The sequence below is a fragment of the Filicampus tigris genome, chromosome 2, assembly GCF_054856515.1.
Source record: "Filicampus tigris isolate MCC_2025a chromosome 2, RoL_Ftig_1.0, whole genome shotgun sequence".
In the NCBI taxonomy this organism is placed as follows: domain Eukaryota; kingdom Metazoa; phylum Chordata; class Actinopteri; order Syngnathiformes; family Syngnathidae; genus Filicampus; species Filicampus tigris.
Genome location: NC_141218.1, coordinates 34,302,783 through 34,324,145, shown reverse-complemented (window position 1 = coordinate 34,324,145; position 21,363 = coordinate 34,302,783). Strand labels below are relative to the sequence as shown.

General features: G+C 40.9%; 1 protein-coding gene across 5 annotated transcripts in view; it reads left to right on the top strand.

The window, feature by feature from the left end:
- The first annotated feature begins 929 nt into the window (after positions 1-929).
- Positions 930-21,363, top strand: part of gria1a (glutamate receptor, ionotropic, AMPA 1a) — a 94,338-nt gene continuing 73,904 nt past the window's right edge. For 3 of the 5 annotated variants that reach the window (XM_086023769.1, XM_086023770.1, XM_086023772.1), the window contains exons 1-2: positions 931-1,338; positions 1,495-1,629. In XM_086023769.1, the coding sequence (XP_085879895.1) occupies positions 1,251-1,338; positions 1,495-1,629 (223 nt within the window). In that variant the 5' untranslated portion in view covers positions 931-1,250. Of the gene's footprint in view, positions 1,339-1,494; positions 1,630-21,363 lie in introns of all 5 variants that reach the window. The other 2 variants (XM_086023771.1, XM_086023768.1) reach the window with 2 other exon arrangements.

Below are 21,363 nucleotides of genomic sequence, written 5' to 3'. Positions count from 1 at the left end.
TTTACCTTTGTGTTCCTCCTGGAAGACTAAAGAAACCTGGCACTCTTGAGAAAAAATGAACTGTCATTCCATCACAGGAACCAGAATGAGCGCATTCGCAAAAATGTCAATCAGGCAACAATTCACTACGTTCATTTCACGTTCGCCTAAAATTCAAATAACTTCTTAAACTTTGGTTCATTGAACTCGTACAACACAGGTACAACACTGCCCGGCTGTCTTCGGGCAGTTGGTGGGATACACCCTGAACTGGTTACCAGTCAATCGTCTTGAACAATAAGTGTTCAATATTTGTAGTCATTATTATGGACTTTATTTCACCCCAATATACTGTATGTTTCAAGAGACCCAGACCATGGGGTCAATTGTAACATAACACTCCTAAATCAAGCATTTTGTGTTTGCGTTGCAAAGGCATTTTCCCATGCAATTTATTAGAGGACACATGAAGCTAGTTTACACAACGAGTTTGAACACCCTAGGTCAAAAAAGTTCGTGAGACACAAAATGTCAAAAATGTTAGAATTGTCCTCAACTTTGTATTCAAGTAAAGGGGAGATCAAGAGTGTCAGTCATGAATTTTATATACTATACTTTATATTCAATACTTTTGGTGACATTTCTGTTTGGAAGTATGCTGTGAAATTGCTTATTGAAGTCAAATTGAAATATTTTGAACTTTTTAAATTATTATTACTATTATTATAATTATGATTATTATTATTGATCTTATTATTATTATTAATAATAATACTAATAATATTAATTATTGTAATTAGTTTGAGCTTTTGAATAAAAGCATTTCAACTCCCTTCAGAGGGAAACAGTGAAATAACTGCTTTGGCTTAAAAGATTTGCATGATAAATGCAATATCCTTTTAGGACTAAACAGTTTTGAGCTGTTTATTTTGTTCCTGGGCGTGCACGGGCTTTTTTTTCAGCTCGCCAAATGCTGAAGACATTCTCCAATCTCCATCACTACACCAGCAGCCAAGGACAAGAGAGCATAAGCAGATCGAGGGAAAGCAGTCGAGAGAGAAGGTACCTCCTTCTCGCCATTGCCACCACCACCACCACGTTCATCATCACCGTCGTCAGTCTTTGAATCCATGTCGGTGACGATGATGTTGCGCTAACGAGCAGCGGGAGGAGAGCTGAGGCACGGGAGGTATTTTGAAGTTGAATACGCGGAGGAAACGTATGTATGTTCGGATTTCGGCTCTTTTTCCTTCGCCAATGCAAAAGGAAATATGCAGCCAAGCTTCAGCATCCTCTACACCAGTTTACTGGGGATGTGCTTGGCTTCAAGCGCAAGTTTCCCAAGTAACATCAATATAGGTAAGAATGCCGCGCGCGCACTCGAAGAGCAAACCCTTTGTCTCCTCCTAAAATGTTCGCTCGATCGCTCTCGCCCGGAGTGGGTCTTTTATTTATTTGTTTATTTATTTTATTTTTTTTAATTTCACATAACGATTTGTGTCTGGTGCTCAACAGGAGGATTGTTCCCCACCGAGTCCCATGAATATGAAGTGTTTCGCTTCGCCCTTTCACACCACCAGGACATCCCCAAACTGGTGCCGCAGGTCGATATGGTCAAGATGGGAAATAGTTTTTCCATGACATACGCCTGTGAGTATTAATGCACTGTTGACCTTCTCCTCCTTGTTTGTGATTTGTCTTCTAAACAGTATGCGTAAAGCTATTTGGCATCAAGGCCATGCGAGTGAGAGGCTCGTAACTGTTGCGTGGGGGCTTATTTTCTCCACCTCTTACTGCGCGAGCGCGGTGCGCTTTTTGCGCTCCAGGGGGGGGGCAACCTCTGCAGAGGAATAGGCATGCATGCTGTACATTTATGTCACAATGCTTTCAAATCCGCTAACAGGCTACCCCGATTTTTAGGAGGCTTAATGTAGAAAAAAAGGGCCAACTCAAAGCTAAAGTGGACTAAAAAAAAAGGAAACACAATGTAGGCTGCATGATTATTGTTTTAAACCGGACCTGTATTATATCATGTCGATTGAAGAGATAGAGCAACTTTTTATTCTGATCATTGAGGGGGAAAACATTCTGAGAGATTTGGACTGTGGTCTGCAATGATGTTGAATTATAACGTTGCCATTTTTATCAAGATAATAGCAGGCCAATCAGCAGTGGGGATGCTATTCTCCTGTGGTTGATAATATGTGTCATAATGCCAGTCAGAGAACAAGTGCATGCCTCAGAGATACAAAGGAAACGTCACACTAAATTGCTTCTTCTTTGTTACCCTGCACGTAGCCATTCTTTGTATTCTGACAAGACCGGTTAGTCTTTGAGGCTTTTTGACGGAGTATCAAATTCTGTCCCACACTGTAATTGCAGTATTATAACTATTAGGCATCTTTTCATGCACCAAGCAGGTTAATTTAGCTCAGAATATTTGGAAACCACAATCTTGCACTTATTTCCATATCTTGTTTGTCCAACCTAAAAAAAAGAAAAAAAAAGTGAAACAGTGCCAAGACTAAAGCAATCTTCATCAAGGAAGACAACAAGCATTTGGGGGTTTTCTGAGTGCATTCTTACTGGGGCATGAGAATGACAAATATGGAGCACATGGAACTGGCACGTAGGTGTGCAATTAAAAGTAAACACATAAAGCACATCCACGTCGATGAGATGATTTTACTCCCAAAATGGAATGGGATTTGAATATGAAGGTAATGGAGCACAGGGAATAATCTCAAAGCTCTCACAGATCAAATACAGTCATGGTTGTATTTAAGACATGAGTCAAGTTTGGGACAAGGACACGTTCAATTCAACTGTGAGTGGTTTGGCATGCTAAAGTCTGATCTGCCTTGTGCTTCAACTGCAGGGTGAGTATGCGGACCGTGCTACTTGTCAGCATTATCCTTCCAACATCCATCAGAAGGATGCTTTTGTGTTTCCCCAGGTCACTGATGGTGTTCTGGTATTTGCCTGACTTCTGTGCAGGCAGCATTGGATCGGTTCCACCCAGTGATGGTGTGAATGGTTGAATGATTGACGAGCAGCCAATCCTGGGTGCCTGTTTTTTTTTTTTGGGGGGGGGGTTGCAATAGGCTCTAGCTCCCTGTTACGCTGATAAGTGATAAGGCTTTCTAATTTTTACCTTTAATTATGAAATAGCACATTTTTCTTGTTACGCAGAAGTGAGATGAAGGTCTTGCTCCACCCTACCAGCATCCCCCTGTGTTTGATATGTATGGTACATGTACCATACAAAACAGACACCAAACTAGTACTGTCCTTTTGGGAAGCGGTGCTTACGTTTCTACATGGTACTAATTAAATCCCAAACCCCAAAGACCAAATTTTGGAGTGTTTTACTGCAGTGCATTGTTTTATCCATAAGCATGGAACATCTTTCGTGCTTCACTTCTCTGAGCAGTGTCATCAAATCGAACACATTTTTCTTTATGGTGTCACACCTGCGTCCGTGACTATAGGCTTGACCGTACTAATGGTGTCACAGCAAGCAAAATTGACATCTCTTCCGGTCTAAAGGAGCCTTTCTCTGTGAAGCCTATTGAGACATGTTTGTGTCATGAGTCAGAAGCCCATTCCTGGATTTCTATTTAACAGTCCTAAATAGATGCGCACGTGTGTTTGCATCTGGATGCCCATTCTGACGTTTGTGTTGGATGTCGTGAGTGAGTGACAGTTCACAGTGGAAAAGTGGCCCGGGGCTCTCAGGGTACATGAGCGTGAAAAGCACTGGGTGAATGAGCCCTTGTGCACAGGGCATGAATAGCGCTCCGGATGAGGGTGATACTCATCAGCTGGCTCTTATGACTTGCCACTTCCTCGAGAGGCGATCCCGCCCGTTGCACACGTACATGCACGCGCCCACTGGCACCTGCCTCGAAGAACGGGGCCTTGAGTTGATCTTTACCATACCAGTATTTGGCAACCTTGTGTTGGGTTCTTCTTTGGTATGGTAAAAAGGTGGAGTTTAACACACCGCAGAGAATTGCTCCCTTAGTGCAAAACTGTATAGAATGAAAGCATAAAGCCACTTGGCAAGAAGAAATAGTACATATTGGTACAGTGGTACACCGCATTGTGCCTTTTGTTTGCAGTGCCATTGACCATTTTTTTGTTTATTTATCTCATTACACTGATTCAAGGCTATTGTTAACATAGCATACACGCATCCGTTTTCAGTACATAGCACACACACACACACGCAAAACAAACAAGTACAAACAGCTATTTTTACAATTGTTTAGGCTTTGCCTTCTCACACACACATCGAACATTAAGCATGACCAACAAGTATGCCACGACAAGCATCGTCGATGAATTTTAAACACATGTTGTAGGCGACGAGTGTGAGATGCCAGGGAATAGACATGCTTCACTTCTCACTACGGACCCTGACAAAATTGGGACCTGAAGTCAGATTTTATTTGGAGTGTATGTGGAATGTTGTAGAACTCATTATTTGGAAATGGGAATATTGACAGAGATTTATAGAAAAAATAAAAAATATTTGTTTTATATATCTAAATTATGTTTCCTAATTATTGTGAGGCATCATTAACATGATCAGTGTTTTCACATAAATAAAGGTCACTAATTATTAACAATAACACACAATAATTGCATTATTAAAGGTCATTTCAGCAAATGGGTTTTTAATGAAGTGGTGGTAGCTATCAGTATTCAAGAAGTAGATCTCAGCTTCAAAAAGGTTGCTGACTCTTGCTGTAAATGGATAGAATATGTTCAGTCTTCCTCCAACCCCTTTTTCAAACATGTGGAAGTGTGTCTGCTTTGCCTTTGTTTTATTCTAAACTGCCGCTTCAGTTTTTATCATTATAATATAATAATATATAAGATATTATAATATTTGATTTTATTGTTATTCTTTTCCTTACATGTTCAAAATAAAACATTTTTTCAACAACATCCACCTTTAAGCGAAGCATGCGTTTCCTCTTGTTTTGCCTTTTTTCCCCCCTTCCGACCCGTGAACTCACTCTTTGCTCTGCAAATGCCGGCATGCGCATGCTTCACATTTGTCAGATGTCAATTTCTGTCACTGCAGCAATCATTGCCTCGCTTCTTCCTTGAGCTATAATTTGGTGCTGTACTTGCTGTGCACTTTACAGTTGTGGATATGCACACCCATTGCACAACCGTTGCGCAAAGGTGTTCCCTTGTGCAAAAATGTGCCTCCCCTGGAGGATGAGAGCGGTGGGCCTGACAACCTGCCTCCAACTTGTATTATCTACTGTTAACTTTAGTTGCACGTATCCCACCACTAGGTTTGTTGTTGTTGTTGAGCAGACTTATTGCTTTGTGGACAAGAGGCACAGTCAGTCAACCAGCCTGTCTCTCTTGTCCAATCAGTCGTCACTGATTGGACAAAAGGGACATACTGACCTCTTCTGCTCGGTTAAACATGTTGTGTTTTTCATTAGGTTTTTTTGTGTATAGTTTTTTTTTTTCATTTGCAGTTGTGTGTTTTTTTTGTTGTTTTATTTATTTTTTGTTTTTTTATTTAGTTATTCGTTTGTGTGTGTGCGTGTTTTCTTTGTTGCTGTGTTTAGTTTTTTTTGTGTTTTTGATTTGCTGGTGTTTCGCTTTTAGTTGTTTTGTTTAGCTATTTTGCTGTTGAGTTTTGTTTTTATTTTGTTTTTGACTTTAATTTGCTATTGTGTTTTATTTTTTGCTTTGGTGTTTTTTTTTATTTGTGTTTAGTCATTTGTTGTTGTGTTTTGCACATCAGGGCCACCGTACTTACCTGCTTTGGCAAACATTTTTAATGTATTTTTTTATGTATTTGTTGTATTGCACATTTTAATTGGGATCTTGGACCTACACTATTTTGCATAGATTTCCAGGTCCTTGAGATTGGAAAGCTTTCTCACTTCTGGACTTCAACATAATCCTTAAAATTCCTTACTCGATTAATTATTGAATGTGCACAGTCGTGTGTCAACTTGTGTCAGTTCAACAAATGAATTATCCAAACTAAAACATTTGCCATGTTAAGATTAATTTGGGGCTTAACTGTACATAACTGAAGCACGCATCACAAAATCAGATGAGCATTTACTGTTCTAGACAATTCCTTGTTTAGATTAACGTAATCAGACCACTTGGTGGAAATGTTGTTTGATTTTGAAAAAAAATGGATACGGATTTCGATAATCAATAATAATATGAGTATGTGATTCTTTTTATTCCCTGTCTGTGCATTTATCTGGAGACTAAAGATGGCATCACCACTGCCATGTCAGATTGCAAACTGGAGCTAATTTGGATATCACTCTCTCCTTCCACCAAGTCATTAAGTCACACCTGTAGTCTCACTTTAGACACATGCAGTATCTGGAAAGGCTTATTGTGTAGATGCTACTTCAGTGGTTCAAAATAACTGCCAGGGCTGCTGCATGTACATGGAGAATATTAGTCACTGTTCCCCTCAGTTAGATATCACATTACCATAATCTGCTATTGACTTGGTTTATAATAAGGACGAACTGAGTCGCAAGCTTCAAATCCTCTGCAGGCTCATGCTTTCATGATCGACTTTTCTCTTTGATATCCGTGTGTGTGTTTGTGTGTGCGTGTGTGTGAGTGGGGGTAGGGGGATTTACACTGGTCTTCGGCTATTTTAGGTAATAAGCCCTGCTTTTAAATGACAGAATATAGCACCAGGTGCCAAGCTATATCGGCACTATTTAAACCGTTCATCTAGCTTCAGGGTTACTAATGTGACTTTGATTTTGTGTCCAGTTCAGTCATTGTGGAAATAAACCTTTTGTTAAGACTAATTAGTGTTCATGGAAAAGACAATTTGTATTGTCGCTGTGATGCAGGCCTGTTGCAGTGCTTCATTTGGTCTCAGGGGCTAGCTCAAAGCGTACTGGAAAAAGACCTAAGAGGCAGCCATGATCAATGAGGCCTGCCCAGCCAATCAATACAGAATAAGGGGTACAGTAGGGTATGCTCCTTCTGGAAGACCTCTATAGAGTATTGAAGTAAGATTGGATGTATGGAGGTCTTTGTCAAGGAAAGATTGTGCTGGCAGAGGTTAAGAGGTCATGTCCAAGGTTGGTCGACCACAGATGAAAATCATGGTAGTGGCGCTTTTTGTCTTTGAAGCACAGAAGTGGCTACCTCTACGCAAGATATCAGGAAGTAATTCCTCCTAACTTAAAGTCACCCATCCAACCATTATGTACCACTTGTCGGGTCGCACTTTGTACTGTAATCCATGGTCGATGAAATCCACACAATTATTGTATCGAGCAGCCAAGTTAAAATCACAGTTAAAAAAAGCACGGCTCATTGGTCAAGAAGGCTGAAGCCGCTTCCCCGGAGGCAGTGCCACGACCAACCCCGGAAGGCTCATGTTACATTGGGTGAAATCCTGTGTACACATTGTGGTATTATCGTGTCATTTTGGGTATAGGACAATAGTTTGTGATGATTATGCAATAGTTTGAGAGAAAAACAGAATTCTTGTTTTTTGTTGAGTTGACTTCAGTGATTGCAAAACAAGTCAGAGCACATTGCTTGCTGTAAATCAGTAAAAAAAAAGAGAGACTGTCATTGCAACTTATTTAAAGAAAATGAAAAAGAGCCTCTCTGATTGGAGCAGAATCAAGTCAGCTGTGTTCACGCCCACAATGGCGCAAACCGCCTTTTCTAAATACACGCTTGCGCACATATGCAAAGCTACCAACATCTGGTCTGATATGCCTCCACGCAGATTAATGCCTCTAGTAGCAGCAACTGCAAGCTGTACAGTGTGATTTATTTAGTGGCGCTGCCAGTATCTTTGACTTGGATTACCAACATGAAACTTGACCTCATTCATCAGCAGTTAAAGTGACACTTGTATGATCTTAACATTGGCACTTATATAATAGGTTTGCATGTAAAAATGACATCAGTACTAAAATGCCCACCTCAAAAGACTCTGTCGTGATTTAAGGACTTTTTTTGTGATTAGGTTTACGATTAATTTCCCCGCCCCTTTTTGGGGCATGGCTTACGTTATGTTTTCGGTCTCAGCGGTCTACGTCACAGGATGGAGGCAAGCGTGGTAATATTGCTCGCTTTGTCAGTTCTGTTGTCTAAAACGGTGACAGATCGCCACCAAAATGCAAATGCAAATTACTACTCTCGTCCACTTCAATCTGTGAAAGTCTAAAAGTGTTCTGCACGAATAGTTTGGATTTATTGACATAAAACGTGATCTCATCATGATCACATCCACAAAATCAAAAATACCGTGGCGATTGCTCCTCCAGTTTCTCAAGCTGAAGTGGACAAGAGCATGAATGCACACAAGAACCCCGACTGGTTATATCTCGGACATTTAGCGACGCTAAACTCGTGTCAACTCCCAGGACGGGAGACGGCGGCTTGCAACGAGCAGCAGGGCAGGCAGGTTGGATCTTTATACCCACACCCCCTTCTCTCCCCGGCTAAACGTAGGATAATGGGATGGCTAATAGCAACAACTAGCTTCAGGCCGTTAAAACAAAAGGCGTTAGCACAACAACATTAGCTCCTTACTGTCCGCGCAGCATGTGGAGGTATTCATGAACCTGTGTCTTCATGTTGCGGGATTGTCTCCCAAGCAGTCGCGTGCGTTGTTCGACACCGCTTGCAGCCACCAGCAAGTGTCAATGTTCAGCAAACCAAAAGTTCCAGCGAGGAGGCTGACTGCACAGCCGAGTGTGGCCGCATTGGAACGTACTGTTTCGGCTGTCACGTTCCACGGCGTGTTGTCGTCAAAAAACTGTGGCCATTCCTCATCCAAATAAATGTGCACGTCCACTCATTCCCACTTCAGTCTCTCTCACTCGCCCTAACCAAAGCAAAGAAGCAGCGTGCGCTCGTCCCAGCGTAAATCTATGTAGCTCATGCTCACTTCCACATTTCCTCATTCTCATAAATTAGCCACGGAGAGGTTAATCCTTTTGATATGTTGAAGTGGTCATTAGTAGGGATGTCCACATAAATTTTGGTGCCAATTGATCATCGTTTTTGGACGTTATAAGCAATGAAAGTACAATGATTTCCAATGGAGAGTTTGTAATCGGTCCCTCCAGTGACTCTGACCAAACAAGGATAGAACGGTAGGGGGCGTGGCCATTTTCCTCATCAACAAAAGGTGTTATTCACGGAGTCACGTATTTCCTAATTTCTCCCAAGTTTATTGATAAAATAGAAAATGACAACTCTTTCAATGTTCCTGATCAAAAAATATATCAAATGAACTTGTTAGTGAAAATATGGCCATCCCGGCCCCACCGTCCCTTTAATATGAACAAATGTGTTCTTAAATGTGTTCCTGTAAGCACTTTGAAAAAAATGTGGGGCCATGTTTTCTCATTTTAACTTCAAGCAAACCCTATGAATTGTCAACATGCCATGCACTATTATTAGGCAATGTCGTTGGACCAAATAATTGGTTACTGCCTTTCTTCTTGAAATCTGCCATTGTAAAAATATTAGAGGAAAATTGCAAATTATTTTTATTGGGGCATTCAAACAATTTGGTTCATTTTCTTTGCTTCAGGCTTTTGGCCTCGCAAAGTGAACACATTGGCAGTTCGGCTATTGTTGTCATCATATTTGTCTGTTATGACTGAACTGCAGAGCTGCCGAATTGCAGTCATTGCTCGTCAAGCAGCATCATATCAATTAGAACGATAAAGCAGCATTGTCATTGTGTTTATCAGTATTTCAAATATCCATCATAACAGCTTACCAACCGCAACAGAAAAGTTCATCTTAAAGCTACAGTACTTGCCTTTGTGCATTTCAATGTCTGATACATAAAAACCCTTTAGCGCAGCACAATACTTTTGATTTATCTGATAGTAAAATACTTCTGGTTGTAATTAACAGAACTGAAAGATCTTTTCCTGTGTGAGTCAACAAGCAACTATCTAATTTCTTCTTAATCATGTAAATTTGCGCTGACTACCGAATTGAAATCTCAGCGTGTGTGTAAAGAATTCACCAGTCATACGTGTACACAAAAACAACAGCAAACAAGAGATTGGGCAGATGTGTTTAATGTATTATTCAGTGCAACACATCCCAAGCAAACACTCCCTGGAATTATGAATTTTAAATATTCAATAATAACCCCTGGAAAAGTAGCTCTATTAACAACTGTTATGCATAATTCTTCTCTGGGGTCAAGGGAAAAAGAAATTATTATCTCCCTTCAATCTTTATTTTGGCATTTTCGTCTATGTACCCTTCTCCCCACCTTCGGGGTTTAAAGCAAGTACTTATAGCATCAGCTTGGATGCACTGCGAGTGTTGAGAAGAAGGTTAAGCTGCATTTTTTTAGGCCTGGTGTCTGCTGTGGGAGAGCCTTGGGGTGATGCACTATATTGTGTTGTTTGTCTGTCAGATAGTGAGGAGCAGCTTAGGTGACTGACATCCGCAATCCTTTCATGATTAGAGGGATTGCTTGGGTGTAATATTGAAAAAGAATAGCAGGTCAGTGTTCCTACATGATGGTTATTTGTTGAGGGGAAAACAAAGAATTGAGGGAGAAATGAAAAAGTAAGTCATTGACCACCATTCTCTCAGGAGCGAGATTCTGGCAGGTACTGGTTTGATGAATGAGGAGCTAACATCGGGGATAGTGAATGGCCCATAGCAATCAATGTAGATCGGCCAAAAGTGCTCCCCAAGCAGCAGAGTGATAGAGCGCGGAGCAGGCGAAGGACGCAGATTGTTTCCGTGTGCTGTGTCCACCTGTGTTGCTTTACACAAGAAAGGCAGAGGAATGTGCACATGTGGCACAATGGCGGGAGGAAAGAGATGGATACGAGGGAAAAACTAACCCACGCATCATTTTATTTCCTTCCTGATATTACAATTTTCGCATACAGTGCAAGTAAAGCAGTGCAATAGAGAAATGTGTAACCTCCATAAACCTGTAGTTTGTGTATAACAAGTTGATCCGCTAAATTCAACTCCATTTAATTCTAGGAGCTTGTATGAAGGGATGGGCTTTAGACTAAATAACAACAATATTACTACTTCTCCTACTACTACCTATAATAATAATAATAATAATAATAATAATAATAATCATAATAATAATAATAATATAAATCGTGAATTTAATATTTTTACGTTTTTAACGAACAGAACTGAACTCCTGTCTCGGCACAGTGTTTTGTTGATAAATTGCCACAGTTGCTTGACAATTATTAAGCAATACATTCTCCATTCTACACAATTGGTGATCACTTAATGGTTCTTTAATAATTCCCATAACACATATTGGAAATGTAATTCATCCATGCCTGTGGGTTAAAAGGTAGCCATCTTTTTTTTTTCCCACATCAACTGTACAGATAATGTTTTAATTCAATTGTCAAGTAACTGTTGTTGGTAGTTAAACATAAATACATAAATCAAATAAGGTAGTTTAGTAAAAGTAAAAAAATATATAAAAGGGTTACTTTTCATGACTACCCTATGAGCTCCTTCTTAGTGTTTTTGGCTGTATTGCCATCATGACTAATTGGCCTATAATCATTACTAATTGGCCTAATAATTGTGGTTACTCTTGTTGAAGGCCTTCTACGCATGTGAAAATAACAACAATATGGAGCAGTCACTTAGGAACCAGTCTTGTCCCATTGTCTTAACCTGTTTTGGATGTTATTTTCTTTAAACTTTTATGTTGAATTCTGAGATGTTCGTGTTCCAGTCATACAGTACACTGTAGCCGATGTCAGCTTCCTTGTCATTTCCCCGCCATTGTGCGCCAAAGCACCCTCAGTGCTCATGCTGCTGCTTTGTATTCAAACTGCATTCCCAGTATTTAAAAGAAATCTGTCATCTCTGGAGGTAATGGCAGCTGGGATGTGGAGGTCTGAGCTTGTGATGTGTTGGGCGGCAATTAGAAAACAATGTGTTCGGGGATGCAGAGTGAGTGCTCCACGATGGCAGCTGTCATGTTTTTGGTGGCAAAGACAGCAGTGAAGTTGTTCCTTTGTCACTGACTGCACATCTCGGGAGCCTTCGCATACTCTAATAAAGAGCAAATTCTACAAGTATATTAAACAGTGTGACACATTGCAGCTGCTTTCGCCGCACAGTGCTGTTCTCATCCACAAAATGCCTACTCCTGTGGCACTGAATCACAGCCGTGCCGTGTCACCAGATCTGAATCGGTAGAGGATTGTTAGAGCAGCGGAATACACTTCCCACACACAAATTAGGTGTTACACACATGCAATATAATGTAATTTCTCTGAGTGAATTAGACTTCAGTGATTAGTAAGCCAACAGACAATCCGTAAGCATTACCACATGTAATTTGTGAATGCTGACAGATTGCAACAAAATAAATGCTGAATGCTAAACACATGGACAGCGTTTGACAGCCTCACTACATATGACAGTTATTTTGCTTTCTGGCGAATTGCTCGGTGTATTGCTTTAGGTTAAGGCTAGCTAGGCCATGTAGCCAAGACATATAGATCTGTGATCGAGATTTAGGTGATTAGGAAACTGAGGCTACGTTCACACCGCAGTCAAACTCAGATCAGATTTTTTTTTTCCGCTATGCGACCTGTATCTGATTTCTTTTTTTTTTTTTTTTAAATGGACACTTGAACGGCTCAATTCCGATTTTTTTCAAATGCAACCAGGCCCACTTTCATATGTGGTCCTAGTGTCGGGTTCCGAAAAACCCGGAAATGTAGTGAATACCACAAACGCAGACAAGCGAGAAGATTTGAACAATATTTATTTACAAAAACACAATCAATTAACTACCGTACAAAGTACAAAATAAAGCGCAGGCGGATTGCCTGGAAAAAACACGGGAAAACCAAAAACGCTTGCAAAAGGCAAGGAGAACATGTAAATGCGAAATCACCTGCCACAGTGGGATCAGAGAAAGTCCAAATAGAAATAAACAAAAACTCAGAACGAGATAACAAACACAAATACCAAACACTCGGGCAAAAACACGTGATCAAAACTACAAGACCCTTGTGCGGATAAGCGGTATGGATAATGGATGGATGGACATAATAATACATATACCAGCTAACTAAGAGTAAGACAAATAATCAGTAGTACAAGTTTTGGAAGCATGAAAGGCCCAAAAATGAAGACACCTTAATGGGAAACAGTTGAAATGGTTAATGATATTAAATGTTGATTAATATTCTCAACAATTACAGTTATAGTGTTCAGATGATTCACATGTTGGATAATAATCATCATCAGAAGGATCTTAACGACTTAATGTACCTCAGAAGGTAGGAGAAATTTCTCAAATTCACACCTTTTAACAATAATATGCTCCTCAACTGTGGGATAAAACCCTGCTTACCTGAGGTCTGTCCAAACTGTCAGTACATTGAACTCGGGTCCATTTCACAAAGCAGGTTTAGTGAAAACTCAGAGTCTGCTAACCCTGAAATAAGGGGAACTCTGAGTTTTCCATTTCAAAAAGGGAGGTCGCTCAAACCAGAAAAAGAGGGCTAACTCTAGTCGGTTTCAGAGAAAGAGGGAACTTAAAGGGACACTTAGATGAGCTTAACATTGGCACTTATATAATAGGTTTGCATATAAAAATGGCATCAGTACTAAAATGCCCCCTTCAAAAGACTCTGTATCGATATAAGGGTTTTTTTTGTGATTAGATGTACGACAAATTGGCCCGCTCCCTTTTGGTGCTCGGCTTGTTATTTTTACGGTCCCAGTGGTCTACATTACGGGAGGGAGGCAAGCGTGGTAATATTGCTCGCTTTGTCAGTTCTGTTGTCTAAAACGGCGACCAAAATGCAAATGCACATTACTACTCTACTCAACCTGTGAAAGTATAAAAAGTGTTCTGCACAATAGTTTGGATCTATTGACATCAAACGTGAGCTCATCATGAGCACCTCCACAAAATAAAAAAATACCGGGGCGATCGCTTCTCCACTTACACAGGCTGAAGCGGACAAGAGCACGAATGTGCACACAAACCCTGACTGGTTATATTTCGGACATTTATCTACGTTAAACTCGGAGGCAGATGGCGGCTGTTAGCGAGCAGCAGGCAGCCATCAGGCAAGCATTGATCTTTATCCCCCCCGGCTAACAGTAGGCTAATGGCACGGCTAATAACAACAACTAGCTTCAGGCCGTTAAAACAAAAGACCTTCATGTCGCGGGCGTTGTCCCGACACCGCACAGCTTCGGCGTGAGAGTGAGCTAAGACTTCATCGAACACCGGGGCTGTCTTGAACGTGCGCATCATCGCGGAGCGGCATGTGCTTTCAGCCGAGTGTGGTCGGATTGGAGCGCACCATTTTGGCTGTTATGTTCCAAATTGGACGGCGTGTTGTAGGTTGTTGTTTTTTAAGCAAAGAAGCAGTGTGCTCTTGTGCCAGCATAAATCTATGCAGCTCTGCTCACTTCCACATTTCCTCATTTTCAGAAATCAGCCACGGAGAGGTTAATCCTTTTGATATGTTGAAGTGGGCATTAGTAGGAATGTCCACATAAATTTTGGTGATATTGCTCACCGTCTTTGGACGTTATAAGCAATGAAAGTACAATGATTTCCAATGGAGAGTTTGTAATCGGTCCCTCCCGTGACTCCAACCGGACAAGGATAGAACTGTAGGAGGCGTGGCCATTTTCCTCATTAACAAGAGGCATTATTCATGGAGTCACTTATTTCCTAATTTCTCCCAAATTTACTGATAAAATAGAAAATGACAACTGATCAAAAAATATATCAAATGAACTTGTTAGTGAAAACATGGCCATCCGTGCACCCAACCATCCCTTTAAGATCTCGGTCAGTTACCGCAGTAACAGACTCTCTTAACCCCGACCAGGTTTAACTCAATAACCCTTGAGTTTCTCTCTGTCCCCGCCCTCTTTAAGAGCCACACACTCCTTTTCATTTCCTCATTCAGTCTGTTCGCAGGCGAGTTTTGGCGGTACCTAGTTCTGCTGTCAGCCATCTGTCATAAAAAAAATAAAATAAAAAATAAAAATCGGAGTCAGTATATGAGATGTCCAATAGGCACAGTATCACTGAAAAAAGTTTCTGATGAATTTACTCAATTTTATTTATTTCATGTGGTTGCACGAAATGTAATCATCTGAATCCAGATACATGTTTTAACTAGATGTATAGTCTACTTAAAAATGTATCTGGCATCTGTATGATTTTATTTTGTGCAACCACCTGACTAAATATAATTTAACCAAGGGTCACTGATGGTGTAGTGGTACACACGCCTGAGTTGTGTGCGGGGAGCGTGGGATCGGTTCCCGCTCAGTGACGGTGTCTATGTGTGTTCCCTGCGACCGGCTGGCGACCAGTTCGGGGTGTAGTCTGTCTTTCGCCCATTGTCAGCTGGGATAGGCTCCAGCACCTCCCCGCGACCCTGTACACGATAAGCGGTTTGGAACATGACACATGACAAATAAATTCAACCATCATTTTTTTTCATTGTACAACCATGAGATTATGCTGAGGTCTTCAGCTGTTAAATGCGCTTTTCCCCCGAGAGATTGAACCGAAATGAAATAAATTGATAGTTAAAAGCAAGCAGATTTCCTCTGTTATATTATTCTGATTGCAAAGGACTTAAAACGTCCACATATTTTGCCGCGAACAGGAATGTTCTCCCACACCCCTCCCTCGTTGCCATGGTGACTAAACGACATTTTTGTTTACTGCAGCATTTTCATGACTCTTTACTTTATTCTCTTGTTTTAATCCATGCTGTCTTTTTATTTATCTAGACTGATGCTTGATTTTAATCATTTAATCAAATTATTTTTGATGATTTTATTGTGATTTTTGCATTGTCGTAATAGTTATTTTTTTATCTTTCTGTAGTGCGTTTAATGTTTTATTTAAAGCACTTTTAATTGCCTTGTACATGAAATGTCCTATACAAATGAAGCTGCCTTGCCTTTTAGTTGGTGAGAAACAATTTTAAAAATAATTTGAGGTAGTTAATTATTAGTCAGCAAATATAAGCTGATTGTAACTGATGTCAAAAGCAGGAAAGTGGTTACACGACTCACCTGCTTTACATGGTTTTCATGGAGACTTTGTTTTCCATGCCAACTGAAATGATTCCGACTAAAGATCTCTGCTCTCAAGCGCCACTGCGTTCATCAGAAGTGCCGTTACAGCACTGTGACACATGCCGATTGATGTGAACATTCACGTTTACCAAGATGGAATTAATTCATCTATTGTAAGACTTTAATTCAAGCAACGGCTTGATAAAGACAAGGTACAAATCGCTTCAAACAAGTTCTGCCGTCACACAAGTTCTAGTAAGATGCTGCCATTTTCATGCGCGTCAACGATGATGTCACTACGCATTTATATCAAGATAGAAGGGGTTAGCTACTAGAGTTTTCTCATTCCAATTTCTGAATGAATTAGCATGTCGCTTGTGTTGCCACTTCCTGTGCCACATATTCACCCCCATCACATCTTCTGTCAGGGAATTGAAACTGTGAGCGAAATTTTGCCCCTGCACTTACTGACAGAGATGCAGATGGTGAGATAATTGCAAAAGGAGGATTGTTAGTGAGATAATTGGTATTTCCATACCGCGTGATGGGAGATGGTCTCGGCTGGGGTTCCGACCTACTGCCCGGATAAGTATTTATTCAGCAGGTGGCGGGGCTAGGCTGCACACCGCGGGAAAACAGTGAGTAGGAGAGACAATAGCCAAGCAGGGGCGGGTTGCAGAAGAAGAGAGAGAAGCACCCGGTGCCGAGGCGAGTGTTCTTGCACCCTCGATTACCTGTCTAATGAGGCGATGCAGCGCCATTGTTTTATTACTTAGAGGAAATAGGAGAAATCTAGATTTCACCCAGCAATCCCTATTTCCCACTGCTCGACCGGCATTTGTGTTCTCTGTGCGCTGCAGTCTCCCCATTATCTCCTCTCACAACCAATAATACATCTGTTTTTTCCCTCTCCTACCCACCAGCTTTGCACTTCTACTGTTGATACCTCACGTATTAAAACATTCCTGCTTATTATTAACTGCCCATTAGTCGATTTCAAATGACGCAATCACACAGCCATGATTAATTTTCTGCGCTTTTATTTATTTTCTTTTATGCTTTCCACCTTACTTTATGTATCTCATCCATCTTTTCATCTCCTTTCCCTTTTCTTGTCCGTCTTTTTTTGTGACACAAACACACGCGCACACACATGGAGATCAGGAACAGTAGTGTCATAAACACTGCTTCATTGCTCTTGCATAAGCTTCAAATCTCCCTGGAGCCAGAGGAGCTAAAGTAGTTTATACGGTGGAATAGCAAGCACACCTCCCTGGAGCACAACACTCCAGGGGGCATGTGGGATCTCAAGAGAGTTAGAAAGGGCCAAATCCTCAAACTCTGAAAAAAAAAAAAAAGAAAAGAAAGAAAAAACACCCAAAAAGGCATGGTTGGAGTAGAGCTTCTGCCCATGCACTGAGAGGCGCCATGAATCATTTTCTGGAAAAGACATCCCAACTCCGTACGCCACCAAGTCACTGATGGAGACGTTCATGCAGAACCACGCTGGTGCTGTGTCCCTGTTCCTTGGGCACACAGGACAGGGAGATTGATTGCACTGTGTGAGTCACGCCGTGTTGGAGGGCTCCCTCCCTCGGCCACCCATCACCTGAGGGTTTCTGCACAAGCCGCGGGTGTGTGAGATGCTGTGTGAATTAAGTATTGATTTCTTCCTTTGTTAGGCCCCTCATTTATGTCGCTTATTATTCTCCCCAAGATGGATGGGACCGGAGGGGCTACAACATGCTCTGTTTTTATTACGCACATCATCTGACAGTTATCAGCCATGGGTGGCTGAGCGTAGCGCGATTGCGGACGTCTTCCGGTGTCTGGTGTCAGATGTGTTTATCTCCCCTCAAAGTGCTATGTAGTTGATTGAGTGACCTTTCACCCCTGTGGAGGTGGTGTGTCTTACCAACTGATGTGACAGGAGATGCCCTGCCCTTGTCATTGTCTCCCCCTTAACCCCCAAACAAAAATGAAAACAATACAGCATCAATGTGACTTTCAGCAATGGGCAGATTTTGTGCAGCACAAATTCATACGTGACGATTATTTTGCATTGCAATGTAGTGCAGTGATGATGAGCTACGCATTTTACATGAATATCCACTTAAGAAAAATCTATAATTAATCAGTGCAACACAATATTCTGCAATGAAATTCAGCAATGCAAATGAAACGACTGCTTTATTCAGTAATGTGAGAGAAAGTGACATGACATGCTTTCCTTGTCAGTTTACTTTCATTTTGCAACTTTTCTAGACTGAAAAGGAAAATAAGATTGAACAGCTTCAGGCATGAAACAGAAAGCTGTGCTGTTGGGGCTGAAAGCATCCATCTCTGTTCAATTCAGCCTGATTGTATTAATGTAGACTCAATCATAGGCTAATGTAAAAGAAGCTTTGCCTTGGATTTAATTTACTGGTCCTTGTTCGGTGGGCATTTATCCATGTTTGTCTTAGTGTGTTTGTTTTCCCCACAACATACAGTAAAATACATAGGGAGCAGTGTTCAATCACATGCCCTATTTTGTCAAGTCACCTGGCATGTCAAAAAAAGGCGCTTTTGGGTGACTGAATCGGAACCTTCCGATCAGTATGCTCCCTCTCCAGATGAACCCAACTTCCTTCGACTGTGAAATTCCCTCAGCTCTTTTAACCTTAATGGTGCACATGATAATGGCAGGCAAGTCTTAGGGGAGGAAAATGGTTGCGTGTTCCATCTGTGCGTGTTGAAGGCACACTGTAAAACATGTTCGCGGTTTTAAGGACATATAGGACTGCATGTGGCTACAGTGAGTATGTGAGTCAACAGTCCACGTGATTTCACTGAGAAAGAATCAGAGTAAACGATCCTTCTCTACCTTTTCTGTAGCTACATTAAGTAACGTTTTATTTAACGATTGATTTTAACAGTAAAGACATTTTAGTGTGCAGCCGGAGGAACTGCTCACACACACGCCTTTTCCAATCAGAATTCTCACAGCGGCCGCCAAGAGTTCTGATTAACGTAGCAGGGAAAAAAATAAATAGTCTAAATAGAGGAGGTTTCGGCTGTCAGGTTGCAGCAGGAAACCATACTGGACATAGGTGCATAGCTAAAAGCTCTAAAACCAAAATGCAGAAACGGACAAACATTTTAATTATCTGGAGAATCGAGTGCCAGTTTTGGAGCAGTACACACGGATGAACGATGTGATGATCACGGGTTGCGTGTCAAACCGAGCTGCAGATGAGAAACTGTCGGACTCGGTTGAACAACAGGTGGCTTCTTTTCTCTAGTCCAAGGGAATAGAAGTTGACCTGAAAAACAAAGCTTGTTACCCACTTCCCAGGAGGAGTTGCAATGACAAACAGGCTATCATCAGGAGATTTGTAAATAGGAAGGACAAGTCTGCTCTTAGCGAACGCTTGATGAAGCGGAACGCGGACATCGTCGGGAAAGCCTGGAGCCTAAAGGAGCAAGGGAAGATCCAAGCAATGTGGACGTCCAGCTGTAACGTATTTGCTCAACTCAACGAAGCACCAGAGGAGGACAAAAAGGTAGACATCGAAGACCTGGACAAATACACCTGAGCTGTGTACTCATAGATGGGACTGAAGGTAAAAGAGAACAATATGAATTCGTGACTTTGGCTAATTCATCAATAGTGACTAAAGTGACAATAGTGACATTGGATACAACATGGGCTTAAAGACCACTCAAATTCACGACTGTGATCTTTTGGAACTGAAGCAAATTATACAGGGCACAATGAAAACGGTTAAACTTTATACATATTATATATTTCTTTACATAAAATACGAATGGTGAGGAAAGTAATAACTCCGATAATGAAACATTTGAATTTAATCAGGAAACAGACGCACAATTTATTAAGTCAGCCAAATAGAAATCATATCATTTTGAGACTAAAAGTACATTTATTCTATAAATATTCATAAAATATTCCCCCAAAAACGTTTTGAACAAAAACACAAGCTCTTCCTCACTTCATAAAAAAGCTCTTGAACCTCTTTTTACCGTTGTGTGATATGACAAGAAATGACATGTTTCGCCTTTAAGAATATTAAAATCGTACTTAAAACATAGGTGGCATATTGGTGAGTGATTTGCATGGCTGCCTCAAAGTTCTGTATTCACTTATTTTTTAATCAGAGGTCAGTCTGAAATAAATTGACTCTGTTCAACCTCCGAGACTCCACTTGTGTTTCAGGGCAGTATGCCAACAGCATGTCAACAGCATGTCTGCCATGTTTGTGGAATGTGTTGATGGGATTTTTGGGAGGTGTCATTAAAGTGTTTTGTTTTTTTAATTACTTGTTACACTACAAACTATTCATCTTTGTATTTTGGGCTAATTCATCAGAATATGTATGTACAGTATATCTATATTTCATTTGTGCATATTCACATTTTCAAACATTAGAATCAATTCCTCTTCATGCTTTGAACTGAGAGTATTTTCGTCTACCATCTCCTAGCAACTATCCTCCATCATAGGGAAAAAAAAAAAATAACTGTCACTAACATGCCCTTATTGTGCAGCCGACACAGACACTTCTGTCATTTGATGTTTAGCTGATGCCAAGGAGAGGGACAGCTGCGTCCTACAAGTAACACTGAATAGGCAAGAACATAACTGTGTGAGTTGTTTTTGACACACCCTCCTGTTGTGGCCCTCTGGGATGTAAGATTTTCTTTCATGCGGCTTGGAAGTCTTTGGCCTCAGCTGTTGCAAATCAATGTGCCCCCCCCCATCCCCCCGCCCCCCCATTGGAAATGGCTGGGAGGTGTCAGAAGTGTAAACTCTCCATAAAGCTTCCCTGCATCTGTACGCATAAGGCTGGTGTTTCTGGGCGATGTTTGTTTGAAGTGTAAATGAAAATAAAATGTGACGCAGCGGAATTGTGAGTCAAATCCTCCATTATTTCCAATATTCTCTCTGGATTTTGTGAAGCTGAGTCAGTTTGGCAATTTCACTAATTCCTGGAGAGGAATCCTAATTATGACAAAACACTCAATTTCCACTCCAGCTTTGAAAGTTTTTTTTAGCAGCTTTAATTCATGCCAAAGAATCTGCTGCCATGACAGCTAACTGATTAGGCTGTGATTGGTTGAATGATTGGTTTGCCAGACATGAATATTGCAGGTTCGATTGTCACTCCTCTATCATCATGTTGAAGTGTTTTAGAGCAATATCCTGAACCTCAAGGTACTCTTGATGCGGTGGATAAGGAAACAGTACTAAATCACTTTGAGTACCTTAAAGAT